At 42.0% G+C, this 25,152-nt stretch overlaps 1 protein-coding gene across 5 annotated transcripts in view; it reads left to right on the top strand.

Moving 5' to 3' along the window:
- The first annotated feature begins 205 nt into the window (after positions 1-205).
- ildr2a (immunoglobulin like domain containing receptor 2a) overlaps positions 206-25,152 on the top strand; it is an 88,783-nt gene continuing 63,836 nt past the window's right edge. For 4 of the 5 annotated variants that reach the window (XR_013547891.1, XM_078409032.1, XM_078409034.1 and 1 more), the window contains exon 1: positions 360-867. Coding sequence is in view for 3 of the 5 variants with exons in the window: in XM_078409032.1 (XP_078265158.1) it covers positions 819-867 (49 nt within the window). In the remaining 2 variants the exon portion in view is untranslated. The other variant, XM_078409033.1, reaches the window with a different exon arrangement.

Raw genomic sequence — 25,152 nt, 5'->3', positions numbered from 1 at the left:
GGCTCTGCTTCCAATAAATGTCTGAATACCGCAAGTTCATTGCATTGTTGCAGTAAAATCGTGCCATTCTGAATGTACCACACACATCCAAGCAAGCATCATTTCTTCTCCCAATGTCTTCTGCGCATTGTGCAATTGCGGGGGGGTTCTGAACGAGATTCATTAACCTCAGCTTGAAGGCGTTTTGTTAATGCAAACAGTGAGGTGGAAATTAACGGGCACCATTCATGCAGTCGAGAGTTGGTGCGTTGGCTAAACTCTCATTAGAATTCTACTGTTGTCCGCCTCATTATTATGAAATACCAAAAGATGGAGGAAGAAGTGCTGCAAAAATAAGCAAGTGGGTAAAATGATGTGTACTTTATGAGTTCAATACAGGAACGCTGACAGTTTCAACCACAATCGAGCCCAAATCAGCATCAATGAAGCCATGTGATTGGAAAAGCTCATCAGGAGGGAGGGGGGAGGGTCTGGGATACTTTTACGGCGAATTACTCCCCGCCTTAGATTTTGTTTCATGCCGACATACGAAACAACAAGACGTTATATGCGGATTAAAAGGCATAGCTGAATTTGGGAAGGACACGTTCCTTTCTGCCCGTTTGTTTCTGTCACGGGTCGGAGCAGCGTTCAGCCCTTCAGTGCTGGACGAGTAACAGGTGCCAGATAAAGCTTGGGCGATAGATACTCCAGTGCCTTGCCAGTGTTGAGAGAGACGGAGAGAGGAATTACAATGGGAAATCGGAATTTAATTCGCAGCCCAAGATTAGCCGATTTCGAGCCGTAACAAAATATTTGGGATGTAAAGGACGTTCAAAATGTGTTTCTCTGGGTTCTTGTGGTGGATGCCTGTTCTCTGCCTGGCAGGTAAGAGTTAAATTACGTTTAACTTTGTAGTAAATATATTGGTACCGTTAGTTCCCGCAAAAATAAATAAATATCGATGAATGAACATGGCTGGCCAAAGACGGGTTCACTGTGTGGCATCTTGTGGGTCCCATCACCTCCTGTTCGCGAGATTGTTTGCAATTTTCCATTTAACCCTCTCCCTACATCAAATAATAAACACCCGGCCTGTGACTTCGCCCCCCATCTTACTAATTGCCCTTTGAAACGCCTGTTGTGTGCGATCGCTCGCACTGTTCGCAGCAAAGTTTCTCATGTGCTGATGTTAGTAAGACCGTTATAGCGCCAGGAGCGAATGAAAGGTCATGTTTCAGTCACGAGATACCTCAATTATAAGCTGGTTCAAACCTTCACATTTTCAAGGCGGATCGTTAATCCGTTTTTGATTTTAAAAATCCGGTATCTCAGTGTGACATCGGTTGATTTAAACCCGTGTCAGTGAAACCCGAGACCACCGGTGAATCATTGCACTCGGCCGTCTCGCATGATGCACTGGCTCACTCACACAAGCGAACACTTTGGTCCGTTAGTTGTATCAGATGAACCTCTTTCCCCAAATAAATCCGAGAATGCTGCGCAATGTAACTCCGCACGTCTAATGTGAATTTTATTTCGGAATTGTGTGTGTTTGTGTTTGTGTCTGAGCTGAAACCTGATTTTTTTGGTGCAAGTTTTCTTTATTGTTTTGTGCTTGAACCCCCCCCCCCCCCCCCCCTTGCTTTGAGAGACCCGAAGAGGCGTTGTAGTTTGTTTTTGGTTGGACTGTTCGGTTCACAATTCGTGCTCGGGGTGTGTGTGTGTGATGCAGCACCACAACAACGCTTGGTTCAAATTCTCTGAAATGAAGATTGTTTTTCTTTTTTGAACTGACTGGAGCACGGCCCATATATTTCACCACAGTTCCCGGAGTGCTGGATGCAAGTGCAACTAGTTGTTAAAATGGTGGTGGTACCCTCGCGAACACCTTCCCTGGTAGGGTTGTGCAGAACAATTAATGGAGGTGTTATTTCTTCCAAACTACCGACCCAACCCAACCCCACCACAGCACAGCTCACGGAAAATTAAAATATAGCTCTCCATTTGAACACCACTTTATATATATTTTTTAAAAAACAAGGTCTATTTTATGGCGCTGTCTCATAGTCAGTTTATTTTTCCACGAAAATACCAGCAGAAAAACGTGGAATTAGTTACACCGACATTTTAGGAATGTGCACCTGAGGTGATTGAAGTAAAATGTAGAGGATCGTTCTGTTTTCATATGAATTAGTGTCCAAACTTCAAATGCCATCACTGGTAATAGGTAACGTTATTATTGCCTTTCCTCTGTGATAATATTACATTACACGTGCTCCAAGATCTCAACGCAGCTTTGCAGTCTGCTGTCTGCGGTACTCATTCAATTTCTGCTTGAGATATTACTTTCCAAACAAAAGATGAACAGGTTTTCTGTTTGCAAGTTGATGGAAAGCTAATGCTTAATTTCTAATTATCTTTGTTCGGATGAGGTTGAATATTGTGGAAAGTATGTGATGAAAACATACAGCAAGAAGGGCAGTCCAAGGAATGGGAAGCAGAGGTGCATAAAATCTGAGGGCTGTGGAAAGGGTTTTCCAATGTCCCAGTGCAGAGGGTTCAAATACCACAGAGCATGGATTTAAAGTAATTCACATCGGAATAACAAAGGAAAGTTGTTGTTTTCGCAAGTTGCCTGCAATTCTGAGCAAAAGAAAGTTGAGGCAAAAAATCCCCCTCATATATAAAATGAACGAATGAATGAATACTTTATTGTCTGTGACAAGTCACAGTGAAATTCTTGTTTGCAGACCCAAGGTATGCAAATAGTCGCCACATAAAGGGCGCTGACAAAGTTACTGAGTATCCCGTGCAGGTTCTCCTTTGTCCCCCCCCCCCCCCTCACAGCAGTCTCCCCACGCCGTGTCCTCCTTTGTTTCTTCTCCCCTCCCCTGCCCGAAGAGCCTGTTTCCACGCTGTATCTCTAAACTAAACTATAATCCTACAACGTTTCTCAGAACAGCAACTTGCCTGCTGCAACCAGACTACGGCTGAGCAATCCTCCCATAAACTAGGGTGTAGTCCCAATCTTCCAACCAACCACATCGTGGACCTTGAACATTTTCTCTGTATGTGGGCAGCGGTAGAGTAGCTGCCTTACAGCGCTTTAAGTGCTAGAGACCCGGGTTCTATCCCGACTACAGGTGCTGTCTGTACGGAGTTTGTATATTCTCCCCGTGACCTGCGTGGGTTTTCTCCGAGATCTTCAGTTTCCTCCCACATTCCAAAGACGTACAGGTATGTAGGTTAATTGGCTTAATATGAATGTAAATTTTCCCCAGTGTGTGTAGGGCAGTGTTAATGTGCGAGGATCGCTGGTCAGTGCGGACTCGGTGGGCCGAAGGGCCTGTTTCCGCGCTGTATCTCTAAACTAAACTATAATCCTACAATGTTGTAACACTATACTTTGCACAGTGGGATTTTACGTTGCACGACCTGTTGCACTTGTATGGCTTGATTGTACTCGTAGTACAATACAATACAATACAATATATCTTTATTGTCATTGTACAGAGGTACAATGAGATTGGGAATGCGCCTCCCATACGATGCAATAAATCAATTAGCTAATCAGTATTAATTTAAACAACCCAATGAAACAAATTAGAACAGTTTTAAAACAGAATAAAGTGCAAGTAGATCTGTGCCGGTTCACTGTGCGATGTGATCATCCGGCTCAGCAGGACCGGTTCATAGCAGCTATGGCCCTGGGAATGAAGCTGTTCCTGAGTCTGGAGGTGCGGACGTAGAAGGCCTTGTATCGTCTGCCCAATGGTAGAAGTTCGAACAGCAGGGGTGTGAAGAGTCTTTGTGGATGCTGGTGGCATCGTGTATTGTAGATGCCCTCCAAGGCTGGTAGCTGTGTTCCGATAGTCTTCTGAGCTTTATGGACTCTATTTGATGTGGCTGAATGACCCGCAGGGTTCCTCCAGCACTTTGTGTTTTGCTCAGGATTTAAGCATCTACACTTTCTTGTGTCACTTAGGGTTGCCTATTTTTAGGATATCATTGCATGGGACCATGTTTTGCCCAGAATCAAAGCATGACATTCAAAAGTAATTATTGCGAAGAGTGCCTTGCAATTGATAGTTTGCTGGTGAAACACTTGTTGCAGAAAATCTAGCCTTTGTACTGCTCTGATGATCAACTATTGCTTTGACCAAGCAATTTCACTGGTGACCTCCCAGATAATAAAGACAGATTTTATTTAGCCCAATGATTTGTGTACTGTGCTAGACTTTGGCTTATTTTGTGAGGAGGTGAAATGAAACTGATTTGGCTCAGGTACATGTTGTATATCGTTTTTAGGTTTTCAGTTTGTGAATAATTAGGACGTTTGCATCCCTTATAAATTGTTATTTTGAATATTCTGTTGCAAATTTATGCTTCAGTTTTACTTACCCATTTTATGCCTTTTCTTTGATTTGTCTTTGTTTTTACTTTGATTAGGCCTTCTATGTCAAATTCCAATATTAATTCAGAAATCGGAGGTGCAAATGGGACTTGGGAGTGCTGGTGCAAGATGCCCAAAAAGTTAATTTGCAAGTTGAATTGGTAGTAAGGAAAGCAAATGCAATGCTAGCATTTATGTCGAGAGGGCTACAATACAAACATCTGAGGAAGGATATACTGGCATTGGAGAGTGTCCAGAGGAGGTTTACAAGAATGATCCCAGGAATGATTGGGTTAACATACGATGAACATTTGAAGGCACTGAGCCTGTACTCGCTTGAGTTTAGAAGGATGAGGGGGGACCTCATTGAAACTTACTGAATAGTGAAATTGCTGGATAGAGTGAATGTGAAGAGGATGTTTCCACCAGTGGGAGAGTCTAGGACCAGAGGCCATTGCCTCAGAATAAAAGGACATACCTTTAGAAAGGAGATGAGAAGGAATTTCTTTAGTCAGAGGATAGTGAATCTATGGAATTCATCGCCACAGATGGTTGTGGAGGCCATCAATTGATATTGATTAGTAAGGATGTCAGGAGTTATGGGGAGAAGGTAGGAGAATGAGGTTGATAGGGAAAGATAGATCATCCATGATTGAATGGCGGAGTCGACTCAATGGGCTGAATGGCTTATTTTGCTCCTAGAATTTATGAACTTATTACACGTGTGTGCATGGCTAGTCCCTGTTTTTTTAATCTGCAATATTTTCAGCAGAACTTTTGTATGGTTCTTTCTAGTAGTAGTAACTTCTTTGCCTGTTGTCCCAGTCAAAACATTGGTTCTGTAGATTCAATTTCTGACAAATTACTTCATGCCAATTTTGGTGATGCTGTAATATTTTAATTTTGGGTGCAAAAGGAGTTTCCTGTGGCTACCAAACCATAGTTAAATAAATTATTGACCCTATTTAGTATCATTTGTGCAAAGTTGTTTCTGAAGTGAGGAATAGGAGAAACTGCCAAATGTTGAACCACCTCCATGTGCCATTTATCTTTTTGCACAGTAGCAGAATGGGGGGATTGGAAGCGTGAAAGAAAAGAAAGCTAATTAGTTCAAGCTTTCACATGTTTTGATGAGATTGTTGCATTGTTTATTTTGTTATTTCTTGAAGAGGCTGACTTTCTGTGACTCTGCTCCACTTACACAATGACTCCCTGGTATTTCATCCAAGTTCCCAGTCTTTCTGTGTGATCATTGGCAGGGACACTCGATAAACAATTCTATTAATGTGGACATCGCAGCACCAAGTGTTTTCAACCAGTCACATTTCTTCCGTCCACCGACACTACAGTCAGTAACAATCACCCAGACTCTCATGTTAAAAATAATATTTTTGATCGCCACATATTATTTAAGTACGTGTTGAATGAGTTTCTGGTAACCATATCAGTGAAATTAAATGAGGAAATCAGGAAGATGCTGTTTTAGCTGCTCTTCCACTCTCCTGAAGTCATGTTATACCAATATCACACTGTGATATTAAAACTCGTGCAATCACAAGAAGCTCCAGTACTAATATATATTTTTTATGAGGCAGACTAAGAAATGTGCAAGTCAATTTTTAATGGTGTGCCCAGTGTTAATTTTGCTCACAACCACCCGACAACCTTGGTGGTTCGTTCTTGGTCCCCAACCACCCAGAACTGACATGTTGAGTCCAATTGCTTCAGACTTAATTATTATTGGAGATTTAAATAATTTATTTTAAGAACATAAGAAAATAGAAGGAGGAGTCCCATGTCTTCAAGCCTGCCTGGCCATTCAATATAATTAGAAGGAGGAGTCTATAAATAGAAGGAGGAGTCTATAAATAGAAGGAGGAGTCCCATGTCTTCAAGCCTGCCCGGCCATTCAATATAATCATGGCTAATCTGCCCCGGGCCTCATCTGTACACTTAATTCACTAATCTTTCTTTCTAAAATGTATCTAAATTCTTTTTAACTACTTCCCATGATGAAGCCTTCCATGCCAGAGAATTCTGGAGGTTTGCCATCCCCTGTGAATGGAAGTTCCTTTGCCCTTCGGTTTTAAGCGAGTGTCCCTCTGTAACCATGTTGACTTGTTGGATATTAACTCACTAGAGGAAACATTTCAACTACTTTATTATACACTCTGCATTTCTTATGCTTCTAAATTCCAAAGTATACAGGTGTAATTTCAAGATGGGACAACTGTCTTATCACTAGGATTCGCCCAGTGAACCTTCCCCTGCAACTGCAGAAGATGCAACACCTGTCGCTATACCTCCTCCCTCGACTCTGTCCAGGGACCTCGACAGTCCTTTCAGGTTAGGCAGAGGTTCACTTGCACCTCCTCCAACCTCATCTACTATATCCGTTTTTCAAGATGTGGACTCTTATACATCGGCGAGGCCAAATGCAGACTGGGCGATCGTTTCGTGGAACACCTTCCCTCAGCCCGCCTGAACCACCCTGATCTCCCGGTTGCTGGACACTCTAATTCTCCTTTCCTATTCCTACACAGACCTTTCTATCCTGGGTCTCCTCCATTGTCAGTGTGAGGCTAAACGCAAATTGGAGGAACAGCATCTCGTATTTCACTTGGTCTTCAGGTAGCCCCAGCATTCTCTCTCTCTATCCCCCCCCCCCAACCCAAGTCACACTAGCTTCTCATTTTCACCCTACAAACAGCTTACAATGGTCTGTTTCCTTTATCATCGTTACTTTTTTGCATATCTTTCATTCATTGTTCTTTATCTTCACATCACTGTCTATATCTCTCGTTTCCCTTATCCCTAACCAGTCTGAAGAAGGGTCTCGACTCGAACCGTCACCCATTTCTTCTCTCCAGAGATGCTGCCTGTCCCACTGAGTTACTCCAGCATTTTGTGTCTATCTTCTCCATTTCTAAACTCTCTTGCACTAAAGTCAATATGTAATGTGCTTTCCAGCTAACGCTTTGTGATTCGTGCACAAGAACAAATCAATCCCTCTGTACTTCACTTAACTGCAACAGTTCTCCCTTTAGATAATAGTTTGCTCTTAGATTCCTCTTCTCAACATGCATGACCTCCCATTTTCCACATTATGCTCCATTTGCCAAGTTTTCAATCTATCTATAACCTCGGAGTCCAAATATTCTCATTACAACATATCCTCCTACCTACTTTGAGAGATTGGCAAACTTGGATATATTATACTCTGCCCCCTCCTCAAGATCAATAATATAAATAGTAAATAACTGAAGGTCAAGACGGATCCTTGTGTCACTCCACTAGTTACACCATCCCAGCCTGGCGAAGACACATTTCTGTGATAACCAACAGCTTTCTGAATCATTTCTTAATTGTCTTTTTTTAATTCCTCTCCATTGTTTAGTGAAGAAAATGATCTAACTTTTACTTGGTAGATCAAACTTTACACCATTCAGGATCAATTGTTCAATCTGACTGACTGACTGGATCAAGGAATTACAGTAAACCCTTGTTATAATGTACCATGGGGTGAGGGAGGGGTGGCGGTTATAGTGGACGGCTATCCACTATAACCGAGCATGGGATTGTCATTGTATATGTAGTAGAAACAAATAACTGCAGATGCAGGTTTACACATGTGATGTCTTGAGAGGTCGGGAGCTTTTCTCTTGAAGGTTGGGAGGTGTGGGTGCCGGAAATGAAGACAGAAAAGTTCTTGTTTTCAAACTTAAATTCCATATATTTAGTCTTTTCCAAAAACAGGTAAACTTAATTGTTTGCAGACAGGTACACAAAACCAAAACAGGTAGTTAAATCAAAACTGTAGCTTGCTGCCTTCTTACAAAATATACTCAAACACTGCTTCTCTCCCTGTCTGCTCCAGTCGTTGTCTCTCTTTTTAAATATGCTGCTTCCCTTCCCTTTTAGCTCTCTCACTGATGCAATCAGCTCATCTGGTTCAGCTGGGCAGCAATCAGTGTCAGCAGCAATCAGTGTCAGCAGGGCAGGCAGCCCTGCTGACTATGGGTTTTGTAGTCTTTTGCTGGCAGCCATGATGGTTTGTAGTCCTTGTTGCATCCACCGGGAGGAAATGTATCTCCCCTCTATGACTCTACCTCTCATGATATCACACACATTAAAAAAAATATGTAATTCTGCGGGTCAGGCAGCATCTCTGAACAACATGGATAGGTGATGTTTCAGGTTGGGACCCTTCTTGAGACTCTTGGAACTTGGTCTTGAATCTGGTTGAGTTGATGGCCCCGGCATGCTGGCAGTGGGGAAGAGGTGAGGGTTGCCGGAGTCATTGATCGCGGCCCGCCAGAGTGTAGGTAAGGGGTGACGGTGGCAGCAGCAATGGCCTGACAGTGGCTGGGGAGGCGGTGGCAATGGCAGCAGGCATGGTTGGGGTGGAGGTGATGGCAAGTGCGACCGGGGAGACGATGGCAATGGTGGTGGGCATGGTTGGGATGGAGGTGATGGCAAGTGCGACCGAGGAGACGGTGGCAATGGTGGTGGCAGCAACAGGCATGGCCTGGGGGTGGTTGGGGTAGCAGTGGCAATGGCGGTGGGCATGGCTGTGGTGGTGGTGGTGGCAGGCACAGCCTTTGAGCAGCCAGCTGGGTGTGGCGTCAGCAGCCCGGCCTGGTGGTGAAGGTTGGTGCGTCAGTCAGTCTGCTATAACCAAAATCCATTATAAAGAGATCTGTAAAAATGAGGGTTTACTGTATGTATTGACCATGGACATTCTACAGGCCTTTTAAAAGAAACTGCACTGGCTTTTGAATCAGAGTGTGTTCCTGTGCAAAGCTTCACAATCAGAGTCTGAAGAAACGTCCCGACCCAAAACACCATCTGTCCATTCCATCCACAGGTGTTGGCTGACCCACTGAGTTCCTCCAGCACTTTGTTTTGCTCAAGATTCCAGCATCTGCAGATCCTGTAGCTGGACATCTCATGGGAAGTTGCAGTATAATAGATTGTTGTAGCCATCTAGTTACCACTGACCACAAAACCTGGCACAAGATGCTTGGCCGCATGGACATATACACACCAGGGACTGAATCTTTAAATCTTCCTTGATCTGCTCAGCACAGAACAAACAATATCTTTGTCCACCCAACCAACTGTCCCATATATAACAAACCCTCCGTCCCAGGAAACAGACTGGTAAAGGAAGTCAAAGCTGTATAAGACACTGGTTTCTCCCACTTCAGGTAGTCCCTGCTTCCCCTCTCTATCCCCTCCTCCTTTCCAGTTCTCCCACCATTCTTCCTGTCTTTGACTATATCCTATCTTTGTCCCGCCCCCTCCCCAAACATCAGTCTGAAGAAGGGTCTCGACCCGAAATGTCACCCATTCCTTCTCTCCTGAGATGCTGCCTGACCCGCTGAGTTACTCCAGCATTTTGTGTCTACATAAGACACTCCTGGTGTGGCTTCACCAAAGTCCTATACAAGTGTAAGATTTATTTTCTCTTCCACAGAACCTTTCTTGGAATATTGACCAATGTACCGTTTGTCTTCCGCGTTGCTGATTCATTTGCATGTCGGCTATTTAGTGATTTGGGCGCCCGGTTTCATTTGAGCACCAAGATGTTCCATTTGGAAACCTTCCCCACGAACAGTCTTCCAGATATTAATAGATACTTTATGCAGAAGAGGAGAAGGGATAAGAAATTCATGAGTTAAATACTGAAACACTTTTACATCAATCCATATGCCAATAGTTCACACCTGTTGGTTTCCTTGCTGTCCTGCAATATTATTATCATTATTCTTCAGCTGAGAAGTAATTAACAATTGCTTTGCCCTCATCATATTCACATTAAAAATACTGTAGGACATTTCCCATCCAAGGAGCTTATTCTAAATATTGATGATACTTAATCCTTGCTTCAAAACATCCTTCCACTACATTTATTTATATATTTTCAAATGTCAAAAGATCCATGAGCTATTTTATTGCTAAAGTACTCACGCCATTGATGATTTTCAGAAGCAACACTCCCTCTCTTTGTGTTGGAGTTCAGTATTAGTACTGTGAACATTAAAAAAATAAATATAATTAATCTCCAAAATCCTTTTGTGCATCTCTTTATGTTCATTGAAATATTGATTACCAGTGTTCTCATGAGGGATTTGATCAGTAAGGGTATTGACAATTATTTTCATTTATGTTATTGGGATATTATTGTCATATGTACAGTGAAAAGTTTTTTGTGTGATATCCAGGCAAATCAAATCACACTAAACATGAGTACAATCAATAATAACAGGTCATGCAAAGGGAAAATACCAGTGTACAGAATATTTATTTCACAAAATATTTATTTCAGACTGAAGAAGGGCCTCGACCCGAAACGTCACCCATTCCTTCTCTCCTGAGATGCTGCCTGACCTGCTGAGTTACTCCAGCATTTTGTGAAATAAATACCTTCGATTTGTCATCTGCAGTTATTTTCTTATACTTCTTAGAGTACAGAATATAGTGTTACAGCACTCTAGCGTTCCAATTACAGAAAAAGAAGTCCAGTCCTTAAGTAGAAAGATCGGGACTGTACCCTAGTTATTGGATTGACATTTATTCGTCTGATAACAGCAGGAATGAAGCTGTTTCTGAATCTGGTGCTACATGTTTTCAAGTTTTTGTATCTTCTGCCCGACGGCAGAGGGGAGAGGAAGGAATGACTGGGGTGGGGCAACCCTTTGATTATGTTGGCTGCTTTCCTGAGAGGCAGCGTGAAGTGTAAATTGAGTTGATGGTGTGGAGTCTCGCCTGTGTGATGGGCCGGGCTACATCCACAACTCTCTGCAATTTGGTGCAGTCTTGGGCAGGCATGTTCCCAAACCAAATCTCTACAGTGCATCGGTACCTTTCCCCACTTCTTGCGTGCTTGATTAGTAGAGTGTTTGAAAGTCAGTCAGTCCACACTGAGAAAGAGAGAATTTCTTGAGCTAGATCTTTACTAAGCCCAGCTTCACTTCAGTGCAGCTCAATGACTTGTTTTTCTTGACTTAGGGACTGTTCCATGAGATTGCCTAATAACGAATGTAATTCCTGTCTCTCTGTCTTTTTGAATAAAGAAAGCAGGAAACTGAGGCTCGTTAGTTAATCACCTGTTACAAATTGTGGCGCACAGAAAGACATGGAGGTTACAGGGAAAAGTCACCGTGGTCACATCAAAAAGGAAATCTCATTCGACCACTTCATTGGAATTCTTTGAAAAAGTGTTATCTTGTGAATCAAAAGAGAAAATTTGGAATTTCAGAAGTAATTTAATAAGGTGCTATATGAAAGATTATTGTGGAAAGATACAAGATCATGGAATTGAATATTGATATGTAGAGAAGAATAGTTGGACAGCAGCAAACACTGGGTAGGTATAATTGGGTTTTATTCTGTTTGTAAGATGCAATTTTTTAACAAATTATAAGCCGCTCTTGGATAAAGGCACGATGGGTACAATTGTTAAATTTGCAGCTGATGTAAAGATGTGTAGGAACTTAAGTTGTTAAGAGGTCATATAAAAGCTACAGACGGATATATTATGTGAACAAGTAAAGATAATGTGGGAAAATGTGAAGTTATCAGAAAAACCCCAAAATGCATCTGATTGCTGATCTCAGATATGGAGAGGGGTCGTGGTGTCCTCTGGTTTGCTGGCCTAGTATGGGGATACTACCTGTAAGTAGGAAAAGCAACCATGTTAGAACATAACACGGTGCAGCACAAGAACAGTCCCTTCGGCCCACAATGTTTAGTTTAATTTTGAGATACAGCGCGACCAGCGATCCCTGCACATTAACGCTATCCTACGCACACTAGGGACAATTTACACTTGTACCAAGCCAATTACCCAACAAATCTGGGATAAACACAAAATGCTGGAGAAACTCAGCGGGACAGGCAGCATCTCTGGAGAGAAGGAATGGGTGACGTTTCGGATCAAGAAACGGTTCTTCAGTCTGAAGAAGTGTCTCGACCCAAAACATTACGCATTCCTTCTCTCCAGAGATGCTTCCTGTCCCGCTGAGTTACTCCAGCATTTTATGTCTATCTTCGGTTTAAACCAGCATCTGCAGTTCCTTCCTACATAATCTATGAACCTGTATGTCTTTGGACTGTGGAAGGAAACCGAAGATCTCGGAGAAAACCCACGCGGTCACTGGGAGAAGGTACTCCATACAGACAGCACCCCAGTGCGGATCGAACACTGGTCTCCAGTGCAAGCACTAAGGCAGCAACTCTACCGCTGTGCCACTGATGTCTGCCAAATTTGATGCTAAGATCATCTCTGATCTGCCTGCACATAATCCATAACCCTCCATTCCCTGTATGTCCGTGCCGATCCAAAAGTCACTTATTTACAGCTCTTATGGAAGTTCCAGGCACTCGCTACCCTCTGTGTAATTTAAAACAACTTCCCTTGCACATCTATATACTAAAACTCTTGTTTGTTTGTTCCTGAACTACAGCCAAAACGGTACATGATAGTGCAACAATTTTAGGCCCACCTTACTCACCGTCGTCTCTTTGGTGCTAATGGAAGAAGTTTCATTGAAATCGGTGTAATATTTTTTAAGTTATTCACATTTTAAAGTTTAAATCTATCTCCAAGAGAGGGAGGGGAGAGGGAGGGAGGGAGGGAGGGGGGGGGGGGGAAGGGATTTGGGAGGGGAAGGGGGTTGGGGGGAGGGGGGTTGGAGGGGAGAGTGGGGGGGAGACGGGAGGGGAGAGTGGGGGGGAGACGGGAGGGGAGTGTGGTGGGGAGACGGGAGGGGAGAGTGGGGGAGGAGAGGGTGCTGCACTAATGCAGGAGAGGTTTGGGCCCAATGGGTCTACTTGGTCTAGTCCCCTTTAAATTTTGTCCCTCTCAGCTTAAAGCTATGTCCTCTTGTATTTGATTTATTCCATCCTGGGAAAAAGGACGGTCTGCCCAATCCATGCCTCTCATAATTTTATATGTCTCTATCGGGTCTCCCTGCAACCTCCAGTGTTCCAGAGAAAACAATTCAAGTCTGAAATTTGTAATATTTCTAATGATCAAATTGTCATCTATACATGTATGCACAAACAATCCAAGAAAATAAGTTGGGAGGTAACACCTCCCTTTGATAAATACATCGCAGATATATATATATATATATATATATATATATATTATTTGCTCACTGTCTGTGGAGAAATGAATAGAAAATAAAGTTAAGATATATATATATATATATATATATATATATATATATATATCTTAACTATTTTCTATTCATTTCTCCACAGACAGTGAGCAAATAATTATCCTGCTATTCTCTCTCCCTTACTAATCTGGTGTTGTTAAATCCAATTGCTTCAGCATTAACCTACCTGTGCCCTGGTTAATATCCACTAATTCAGTCCAGACTGGTGATCAAACTTAAATCCTCCTTGTGTACTATCCGACAGATTAAAGCCTAGCCAATGTTGTATTTGTTTTAATTGGTGTTTAAAAAAGACCACTGAGCACACTAGTTCTGCAACACATGGTGTAATCTTCATCTTATAACCTGTTTTGTGCAGACATTGAACTTTTTCTCATAACTCCAACACTATACTGCTGTAACATTATATTCTGTATTCCAGTATTTTTCTCTTTGCGTTACCTGTTGTACTTGATTGTACTTATTTATATTTTGATTTAACAAGATAGTCCAGATACACGTCTCGGTACACGTTCAATAATAAACTTACGTCCCCTATCTCTCGCACCATTCCAACTTGGAAATGCTTCACCGGCCCTTCGTTGTTGCTGGGTCTGAACCCTGGAAATCCTCCAATTGCACTGTGGACTATTCTTACCAGAAGGACTGCAGCAGGTGAAGGAGGCAGCTCACCATAACCTTCCCACGGGGAACTAGGGATGGGCAACAAATGCTGGCCATGCCACCAATGCTTCCATCCTGAAAAATATATAGGATATAAACTAACTTTGGATTTTTAAATGAACAACACAAAGCAAGTATGAAATACTTGTGTAAAATTGGTATGCAGAGCCCCAAGCACTGATGATTCTGAACAATCTGTAGTTAGGTCTTTACATCACTCTGTCTCAAGTGCAATGCTGTTAACCACATCAGTTTGATTTAATCATATTGTATTATTCCCACTCTATATATGGTTTGCGTTTCTCTTGTGCCGTTTCCTGGATTTTAAACAGAATATTCCTCCTCTTCTGTATTTGTAAAGCACGATTTATTCAGATTTTCTGTTGTGAAGCGGAGATCAAAATGTAAGGGATGATTCCTAAAGAAATTTAGTTCAGCACATGTGTTCCACGGAGAACAGTTGAACAATGTTCCTTTGACATTGATTGGCAACCGTGAGAAAGGAACAGGCTGTAACAACATTACATATAGGGTTTTGTCTGACCAAGTCCCCCATGAAACTTTCCTGTTCATCTTGTTTAAAATTCTGACCTGTTTGTTAAGGCACTCTGCGAGACAATGGTAAAATAATCTTGCAGGTTACCTCTTTCAAGACAAAGGGGGGATAATCCACAACATAAATTGTCCCACGCCGTTCTCGTTGCTTCTAACGTAGGAGTGGCTTGGGCTGGACAAACGTCATCCTGCCTGTGTGGTGCATGTATGGAAAGCATCAGAACAGCATCTGAACTTTGCTGTTTGGAGTTTTGCTATTTCGGGAAAAGTGCTCTTCAAATGATGTGCCCACTGATGAGGAATGGGGAAGTCATTAATATCCCATTTACATCTTCGGATTATGCAACCACACACCATGGGCCTTCTCCAAAATGTATGAGGTTTCACTAACTCAGTTATCAGGGAACCCAGACTTTAGTTTCAGTCCTACATTCCATTCCACTTCAATGTATTCAGCCCAATAAGGCACTAGGCCTCTTGTGTTGGTCTTAAAGGCACAATGGGTTTTCATGCAGAGTTTGTGAATTAGGCAAGTAACAGTTATGGACAACATAATCTGTACGGCATAGAACACAGAGGCAAATGAGAGTTGGTCTTGGAATTACGTTTGGCACAAACACTGTGGGCCGAAAGGCCTGTTCTTTGCTGTACTGTTTAATGTTATCTCTATTGAGTCATTCATATCTTTATGATTACTGATCAAGAAAGAATCAAAGAACTGGATTCCTTCAAATCGTGGTGCAGAAATGTGGAACAAATAATCGGGTGTGAAAATAATCCTTTTGTCCTTATAAATGTCTTTATGCCAAAATTTAGGGCCATTACATAACAAATGTTAAATGTGATTATAAATAGCATAGCTATATCCTTCTCACTATTTGGGAGAATGTTTTAAGGTATTTCGAACCGTAAGTGTTGCCAAGATTGAAACTATGTTTATGGAATTTCTTGTCAGGAACAAAGATGAAGCAGCATTATGGGGAATGTTTTGAGACAATAAATTGCATCATTTTTCTTAATTGCCTTTTGCAGATTGTGGGATGTGCCCTTTTTGAAGGGTACTGAAGATTTACAATGCTAGAATCCTTAAATGGATTTTGGGACCTGAGATGGGCATTTTAGTTTTAACAAGGACCATGTTCATTAAGCAGAGATGACACACAGATCAAATAAATTGAATCTTCATGTCTTTTTAGGATTTTTTTTTTGTCTCTCAGATTTATTAATGTATTCATAGAATCATGAAGCACAAAAACAGGCCTTCTGGCCCAAATTATCCATGCCTACCAAGATGCCCCGTCTCAACAAGTCCTATTTGCCTGCATTTGGCCCATATCCTGCTAAATCTTTTCTATCCAATTCATTTGCTTTTTCATATCAAAACCCAGTTCACAAGATGTGACCTAATGGCAATACTTTGAGTTGGTTATGAACACGACCACATGGCTCCGCTAACTCTTTCATTGGATCACCAGACATTACAGATTACAGGATCACAGATGGTTAGGATTACAGGTCCTTGTGGCAATCCAGACTCCAGAAGTGCTTCTTTGTGGACATCGGGTAAAATTGCTTTGGAGCATTTTTTGTGTCCAATGCACCGTACCAATAATTGGCATTATTAGTCTGTCCGTACTGACATATTTTCACAATCAAAGCATCAGAAGGAATCACCAAAGACGAGGGCATCAGCAGAGGAAGGAATAACAGGCAGACAGTGACAACATTGAGTAGTCACACTGCATAGATGCAGTATTAGTCAGACTTTGGTTGATGTTTTGGAAATGTAGGCACAAGGCAATATAAGGCATTAATGTGACCGCTTAACTTTATCCCAGCAGCTGAAATGCCATATTCACCAGAGAAATACAGGATGTTCTTTCACCATATGTTGCAATATATGTTTATCTCTAGTATGAAGCAAACACTGTCACAAGTGCATCTCCCATTGTATTGCTTCTAGTTAGTCAGCTTGCCTTGTGAATTTATTTGTGACTCATTTTGTTTGACATTTTTTCCCTGTTAACTGTTTGTGAACTGTTTTTCTTTTCTAGTTGTTTTACTTTGTGTAACAGTAAGCAATAATGTTTTAAGTAGTTTGACAAGGCTAAATAAAATGGCTTCAATAAAACAACTTTTTATTTAGTTTGATGTTTATACTTATTCATCTACCTTTTATTATTGAGGTCAGCCTACAGATATGTCTCCTTATCCTTTGATAATGGGTCGAATGTATGATAAGACTTGGGGAAATGCTACAGAGTGAAGTCCTTCCTTGGCTTCCTATCGATATGTATGGGGGTGGGAGAAGGCTTTGCTCTCTAATTGTTGTAGGATTAATGATAGTTTTTCAAGATGGGGAGATTGAGACTGGGGACATCCTATTTGCAGCCAAACTCTCAGCACCTGAAAACTTGGATTAAAAATTTCAATTTAATTACCCCCAAATTGCTGCAAAGATATTAGGTTAATTGCAAGGTCAAAAGTGAATGTTACTCTTTGATTCGGATGTGCTGACATATGATAATTTGATCATCATAGTTGATTCACATAGTTGTTCAACACAGAAAGAGGCCTTTCCGTCCAACTCATTTATGCCGACCAAGATGCCCAGTCTAAGCTAGTTGTGTAGGAAGGAACTGCAGATGCTGGTTTAAATCGAAGGTAGACACAAAATGCTGGAGTAACAGCATGACAGACAGCATCTCTGGGGAGAAGGAATGGGTGACGTTTCGGGTCGAGACCCTTCAGACTGAAGAAGGGTCTCGACCTGAAACGTCACCCATTCCTTCTCTCCAGAGATGCTGCCTGTCCCGCTGAGTTACTCCAGCATTTTGTGTCTACCTAAGCTAGTTGTATTTGCCCGTCTTGTTCGGTCTGAATCTCATTATTGAGGGTAACCTACAGGTGCATCTTCATACCATTTTATTTTGGATCTAATGTATGACATGGCTCGAAGGATTCTAAAGAGTAAAATTCTTCCTCGTTTTTCCATTTACATGTGTATTTTGAGTGAATACATTGAGTCAGTGCATCCTTGGTATTAAATAGTGTATGTGGGTTCTACATTGATCTCAGCAGATTAGCACCTTGCTGAATATAATCACTAATAATCAACGCCTCAATCCCTGGTTTACTGCTTGAGTACATTTCATTATAAAGCTGGACATAAATCCAAATTTACGTTGCATTTGTGCCAATTAATTAAACCAGCGCAGAATAAATGTGAACACTGCTGTTTTACATCAAATTGAACATGTTGCTCTACATCAAATTCTATTTCCATTAGACATTGTTATTGAAATAATGGCCCACCTAATTAATTTATTCCATAATTAGAACTAAATTAATTTAACCATCAGAGAAACCATTGAATTAAAGGTGCATACAGTGTAAAGATCAAGGAAGCAGTCTCAGCTGAGACAGATTTTACACGCAAGTTGGCTGGAAAATCTTCCTCTGGGTTAGTGGCGGGTGAGATTACATTTTGGAACCAATTATTGCACAAATCTGGCAAGTGATGTCCCACCCCCACCTCTCTATTTCAGCTTTCTCCTCCACTCCATCTGTCTGAAGAAGGGTCCTGACCTGTAACGCCGCCTGTGCATTTTGCCTGACCCACCGAGTTTCAACAGCACTTCGTGTTTTGCTCAAGATTCAAGATAAAGTGTGCCTGGCTATACATTCCTTAGCTTTGAAATTCTTAGAACATCTCAAATACCAGAGGGGATAGCTTTAAAGTGAGAGGGGCAAAGTTTAAAGGAGCGGGTAGTGGGTGCCTGGAACCAGCTGGCGGGAGTTGTGGTGGGGGGTAGATACGATAGTGGTGTTTAAGAGACTTTTGGAGAAGCACATGGATATACAAATGCGGTATATTCCAAAGATAAAAACTCTTTATTAGGAGAAAACTAATACCAGTATCTGGACTTAAAAATTGGGCATTAAACAAATAGTACTAAATATTCATGGAAATTCTGTGACGTCTGAAAAGATATCAACTCAACTTCCAGTGCAGCCAAAAGTAGTTTAATGGCAATGTCTCTTCAGACCTGTGTGCTTTAAATGGAATTTGCAACCAGGCCTTGAGAAAGGATGTAAATTGGAGCAAATCTGGAATCATTAAATGTATTCACTGCCAGCCCACTGGTGTGCACTCTTCTGTAACATCGCCTGCATTTGAAAGGAAGAATAATTCACTGCCTCTGGGATAAGATAAGAAGACTTGGCTGAAGGGTAAAATATGATGATGAAACTGGAAGTGAAGGACCGCTGAGAGAGGGAGAAGCTTCACTTGATTCTGATCTGTACTTCAATTTGGGTTTCCTGCAGGAAGATTAGAAGTTTTTAAAAAAACATTAAGGTTTATTTCCTTATTTATTTTTGACAGATATAAATAACAATTTTGTATTCTTTGCTTCTCCCCTATCTGTGCTCTGCAGCTGCTCCTGCCTCATCCCTCTGACTGGCTAACTCGGGTCCTGTCTGACGTTGTCGTGAGTCTCTGAGATAAGAATGCAGAGGTTCTGAGTCCAATTAGTAACTTGGATTATAAATGCTTGCATGCTTCGGAAATTTAAAAAAATTAAGTCAACCAATGAAATAATGTAGATATCTAACATAATAAAAAATTCACTAGGATTCACATTGAGTGGAATAAATACATTTAAATGGTGCCAATCATACTGTGATCTCCAGGTTCAAGAACAGCTTCTTCCCAACAACCGTGAGGCTCTTGTACACCGCACAACACTGACAACAACTAGGATCTTCTGTGGATTGTCTTTGGTTGCACCACAGACATCGGTTTTGCACTGTTATGATAATATAGTATGAAGGTTATCAATTTATGGTATTATTGATTATTATATATACTTGTTAGTGTGTTTAATGGGCCTGTCAAACTGCAGCAAGTAAGAATTTAATTGTTCCATTTAATTGTATTTACTGCACTCTGAATCTCTGTGAATTTTTAATTACGTTCAATATCTATCTTGTTTCATTGGTAGTTTTTCATTTTCAAAGGATAGGAATGGCTATTATCCAAGTTACTGACTCAGAACCTCTGCATTCTTATCTCAGACACACATGGCAACAAATATGCTCAAATTTGCATCCTTTTTTGTAGGCCCGGTTGCAAATTCCATTTAAACATCTCTGACGGCGGTGTTTGCATCCAATTAATGGTGTGCACCGAGACTTTGTGATTGGGTGATCCTGTTGTCTAGTTTCTTTATTTTGTGTTAACAATAACTAAAATATTACCAGCGGCTATTTACGCCTTGGATGTGCATGTGCAATGAAGATACCCGTTTAGGCACACAGAAAACAAGTGGCACTGAGCCAAAAGTTTGAAAGAATGGTGAAGAAAAAAAATATATTTGCTCTGTGGAGAGCACGATGAAATGAAGACACAAGCCACTGCAGACACTAGAATCTTGAGCAAACAAAGTGCTGGAGGAACTCGACGGAGTCAGGCAGCACTGTGGAGGGAATAGACAGGCGACGTTTTTGAACGCCTTTTCATCTCCAGCCATTGTCACTATCTCCACTTATCTGCCGCCCCTTCTTCCCCCACCCTACCTATATCCACTTAGACAATAGACAATAGGTGCAGGAGTAGGCCATTCGGCCCTTCGAGCCAGCACCACCATTCAATGTGATCATGGCTGATCATTCTCAATCAGTACCCCGTTCCTGCCTGCTCCCCATACCCCCTGACTCCGCTATCCTTAAGAGCTCTATCTAGCTATCTCGTGAATGCATTCAGAGACTTGGCCTCCACTGTCTTCTGAGGCAGTGAATTCCACTGATTTACAACTCTCTGACTGAAAAAGTTTTTTCTCATCTTCGTTCTAAATGGCCTACCCCATATTCTTAAAATGTGGCCCCTGGTTCTGGACCCCCCCCCCAACACTTGTCAATTGCCAGGCTTTGTCCTACCCCCACCTCTGTTTTCCAGCTTTCTCCTCCCTCCTCCCCCACTACATCAGCCCGCCGTAGGGTCCCGACCTGAAACGTTGACTGTCCATTCCCTCCTCAGATATTGCCAGACCCGCTGAGTTCCTCCAGTGCTTTGTGTTTTAATCAATGCACAATGGTGGTTGAGAGAGCGAAGAGATAATTCATTTTTTTAAAGAATCTGCAAGGGTTATTATTGGTATTGGGCAATAATGAAAGTGAGATCCACTGCCTCCTTCGACGAAGAAAATGGATTAGTGGCTGCAAGGCCAGCAGAAATGGGATTGATTTTGAATGAGTTTGGTAAAAAGCAGCACAACAATAGTTCTTCAAACATGAGCAGTGAATGAGGTCATTACTGAAACAAAGTGTATTGAATTTATTTCTACAAACACTATCGTGCTAAGGCTGATCTTGATTATTTGCTGACATAACACAGTTCAACTGGGAGCGGTTCATGTTTGAAATAATCTGCCCCACCCTGTATCTTCAGTTCAAACAAAAGTTTTTTTAAAAACCCTCTTATTTTGTTTTTTTCAAAGGGATTTGAACAACAGCACGTGCCTTGGGTGGGGTGGACAATACTTGTGAACTACAACTTATTCCACAGCTTTAACTGGTAGTACCCTGCCGTGCGAAATAACTCGCCGACAATCACAAAGTTGGTTCAGGGACCAAGTCTGTGCGGCCTGCTGATGACGCAGGCTCGGTGCCAGTGTGGGTGCTCAGGAGGATGGAGAGGATACGGGGGATGTCGACGAGCTGAGGCCACGCCTGAAGACATGGCACGTAGTCTATTATGTGGAGAAGTGTGAGGCCATCCACATTGGTTAAAAAAATGTAAAGAAAATATTTTGGATAGTAATTGAAAGCTGTTGGTGTTCAGTGGGATTTGCATGTCCTTGTAAATGAGTCACTGAAAGTTTGCGTGCAGGTGCGGCAGCAGTCAGGCAGGTAAACTTGATGTTACTGTCTTATTACAAATAGGGTAGAGAGTACTGACTGACATTTTAATAGGACACAAGGAACCGCGGATGCTGGTTTACAAAATAAGACACGTTGCTGGAGTAACTCAGTGGGTCAGGCAGCATCTCTGGAGAACATGGATAGGTGATGTTTCACTTCTGAGGAAGGGTCCCGACCCGAGATGGAAGGGCAAAGCCTGGCAATCAATGGGTGGATACAGGCGATGTGGGGTTTGGTTGGCAGATGATTGGACAACAGACAGCGATGGAAAGACAGATGGTGTGAGATAAGGAGATAATACAATTCTTCTATCCTTATCTTTGTTTGGTATATCTTTTCATTTCTTCAGTCTCCAAATATGTAAGACTGAGATCGATAGATTTTTGGACGTTAAGAGTTTTGAGTGCATGAAAGTGGTGCAAAGGTAAGAGATCAGCCATGAGTTTATTGAACGGTCTACTCTTGCTTCTGTTGTATTTGTGGAAATCGGTCTGATCTCAAAATCAATACTGTCATTGACAAAAGAGTCAAATAAATGAATTGAAATGGGCAATGTTGGAGTGCAGGAGGCTGAAGGGTGATCTGGTAGAGGTGTATAAAATCTTGAGGGGAATAGATCAGGTGCGTGTACATTCTTTTACCCAGAGTAGGGGAATCAATAAATAGAGAGCACAGATTGAAGGCGAGAGAGGAAAGATTCAATGGGAACCTGAGGGACAAGTTTTTCACACAGAACATGGTGGGTGTATGGAACGAGCTGCAAGAGAAGGTAGTTGAGGCAGGTACTATAACATAACATTTTAAAGACATTTGGACAGGTACATGAACAGAATAGATTTTGAGGGATATGGGCCAGGCGTGGGCACATAGGACTGGCTTAGATGGGGCACCGTGGTCAGCATGGACAGGTTGGGCAGAAGGAGCTGTTTCCAAGCTGCATCAATATGAGTAATTAACCAACCAACCTGCATGTCCGTGGGATCTGGGAGAAATTAAAACCTGGGGAAAGCCCAGGGATTGACTGGGAGAATGTGTAAACGACACACAGACAGCACTGGAGGTGAGGACTGAAACCAACTTGCTGGAGCTCTGAGGCAGCAGCTTCACTAACTGGGTCACCATGTCTCTCTAGTGCAGCTTGGGTTCACAAGGTTGAGTGACGGTGCCACCAGCCACTGTTAAACGGCTCGCCAGCCGACCGCTTTTCATCCGTTTATTAGCAGCTGTTGCATAGATGGGGAAAGCGAAATAACAGCGTTGCATTGGAAAGTAAATGGCAAGAAATAACTTCAGGTCTTTTGGGTGTCCCCCGGGTTGTGAATTCAGTGCTGGCTGAGAATTGCAATGAGTCAGTTGATTTCACTTGTGAGCAATTTGATGCTAATGCATTTTTGAGGACAACATTTTGGAAATGATATTCCCTTCTGGAGCACGGCACAATTTAGCCTGCAGTCATTTACTGCCCTCTCTGCTGGTGGAGCTGACTATTCATGGGCAGCTTCTGCCCAGCGACTTGCTGCTTTAATGTACTGCTGCTCCCAGGGTTATGGCTTGCAGAAATCTGACTTCACACACATTCACGCATGTGTTTTTAAGATGGCAATAATAATATATTCTGTGGTGTTCATTAATAATATACGTGCCATTAGTTTAATTTTGGTGTGGTGAGTTTCGTAGTAAGTGTATGTCCAGCAATACAAGATTTGTGAAGAAATCGGATAACGCTTGGTTCTCGGGAGCAGAACCGTGCATAAACCGGGGGCTGCCTATGTTGGAATGAATTGCCAATGAACACGGGCTGTTCAGGGTGTTTCTATGTCAATGCACTCTGCATCTACCCTTTTACTCTACCTATTGTACTTGAGGTTGACTTGATTGTATTTATGCATGGTATATCTGACTGTATCTCTGCACACGTGACAATAATAAACCTAATCTAAGTACACACTTTGCAAAGTACACTTTGGCGTTAGTGTTTTTGCCTATAATTTCTGAGTTCTCACAACCAGATGAATCTACATAAAAGTAGTTTCCAAATGTCAAATAGTATTTTCTGGATAATTGAATGTTTTTGTTTCATTTGCAGTTTGATTAGACAGGTAAATGAGCTTTGTCAAAGATTTCTAACAGCTGCCTTCATTATATTTGTGATATCACAAATTGATAACCAAATATGTCACTGGAGATTGTGGCAAAGCATGGTAGTAGGGGGTAAATTCTTGAAGTTGTTTGTGTTGTTTTAAGTTAATTGGGTACGTTAGCTTGTATTGATAAGGACATTTTTATTTTACTACGCTTCAATTTTCTTTACTTCATTCAGAAATATTTTGAATCTGACACGTTTGACAGCCAGTGGAGGCGCTCAGTCCACCTGGGCCTCCTGGTTGCTAAACCCTTTAACTCTCCTTCCTATTGCCACACTGACCTTTCTGTCCTGGACCTCCTCCGCTGTCAGAATGAGGCTCAACGCAAATTGGAGGAACAGCACCTCGTATTTTGCTTGGGAAGTTTATAATCCAGCGGTATGAATATTGATTTCTCTAACTTCAAGTAACCCTTGCATCCCCTCTCTCTCCGTCCCTCCCTCACCCCAGTGATTGGACTAGTTTCACTGTCGTCCTGGTATAACTCGTTGACACCTAGCCCACAGCCAACAACGGACCGTTTCCTTGATCATCGTTACGCTTTTGCATATCTTTCATTTATTTGTTCTACTGTATATCACCGTCTATATCTCTTGTTTCCCTTCTCAGTCTGAAGAATCGTCTCGACCTGAAACGTCACCTATTCCTTTTCTCCAGAGATGCTGCCTGACCCGCTGAGTTACTCCAGCTTTTTGTGTCTATCTTCTGTATGCTGTACTTCATCTCCCAGTGCTATTGGGGGTGTTTCATTTGTGGTGTTACTTTAGGTCATAAGGAATAGGAGAAGAATTAGGCCATTCGGCCCATCAAGTCAACTCTGCCATACAATCATGGCTGATCTATCATCCCTCCTAACCCTATTCTCCTGCCTTCTCCCCATAACCTCTGACACCTCTACTAATCAAGAATCTATCTATCTCTGCCTTAAAAATATCCACTGACCTGGCCTCCACAGCCTTCGGTGGCAAAGGATTCCACAGATTCACCACCCTCTGACTAAAGAAATTTCTCCTTCCTAAAAGAACATCCTTCAATTCTGATAAACCTTACTTTAATCCTGTATGTTTCAATGAGGTCCCCCCTCATTCTCTAAACTCCAGCGAGTACAGGCCCAGTGCCGTCAAAAGCTCATCATTGGTTAACCTACTCATTCCTGGGATCATTCTTGTAAACCTCCTCTGGATCCTCTCCAGGGTCAGCACATCCTTCCTCAGATATCGTACCCAAAATTGCTCACAATATTCCAAATGCGGCCTTACCAACGCTTTGTAGAGCCTGAACATGATTACATCCCTGTATT

Source organism: Rhinoraja longicauda, chromosome 12, assembly GCF_053455715.1.
Source record: "Rhinoraja longicauda isolate Sanriku21f chromosome 12, sRhiLon1.1, whole genome shotgun sequence".
In the NCBI taxonomy this organism is placed as follows: Eukaryota; Metazoa; Chordata; class Chondrichthyes; order Rajiformes; family Arhynchobatidae; genus Rhinoraja; species Rhinoraja longicauda.
The sequence above is the reverse complement of the archived record's forward strand: the minus strand, read 5'-3'. Positions and strand labels throughout refer to the sequence as shown.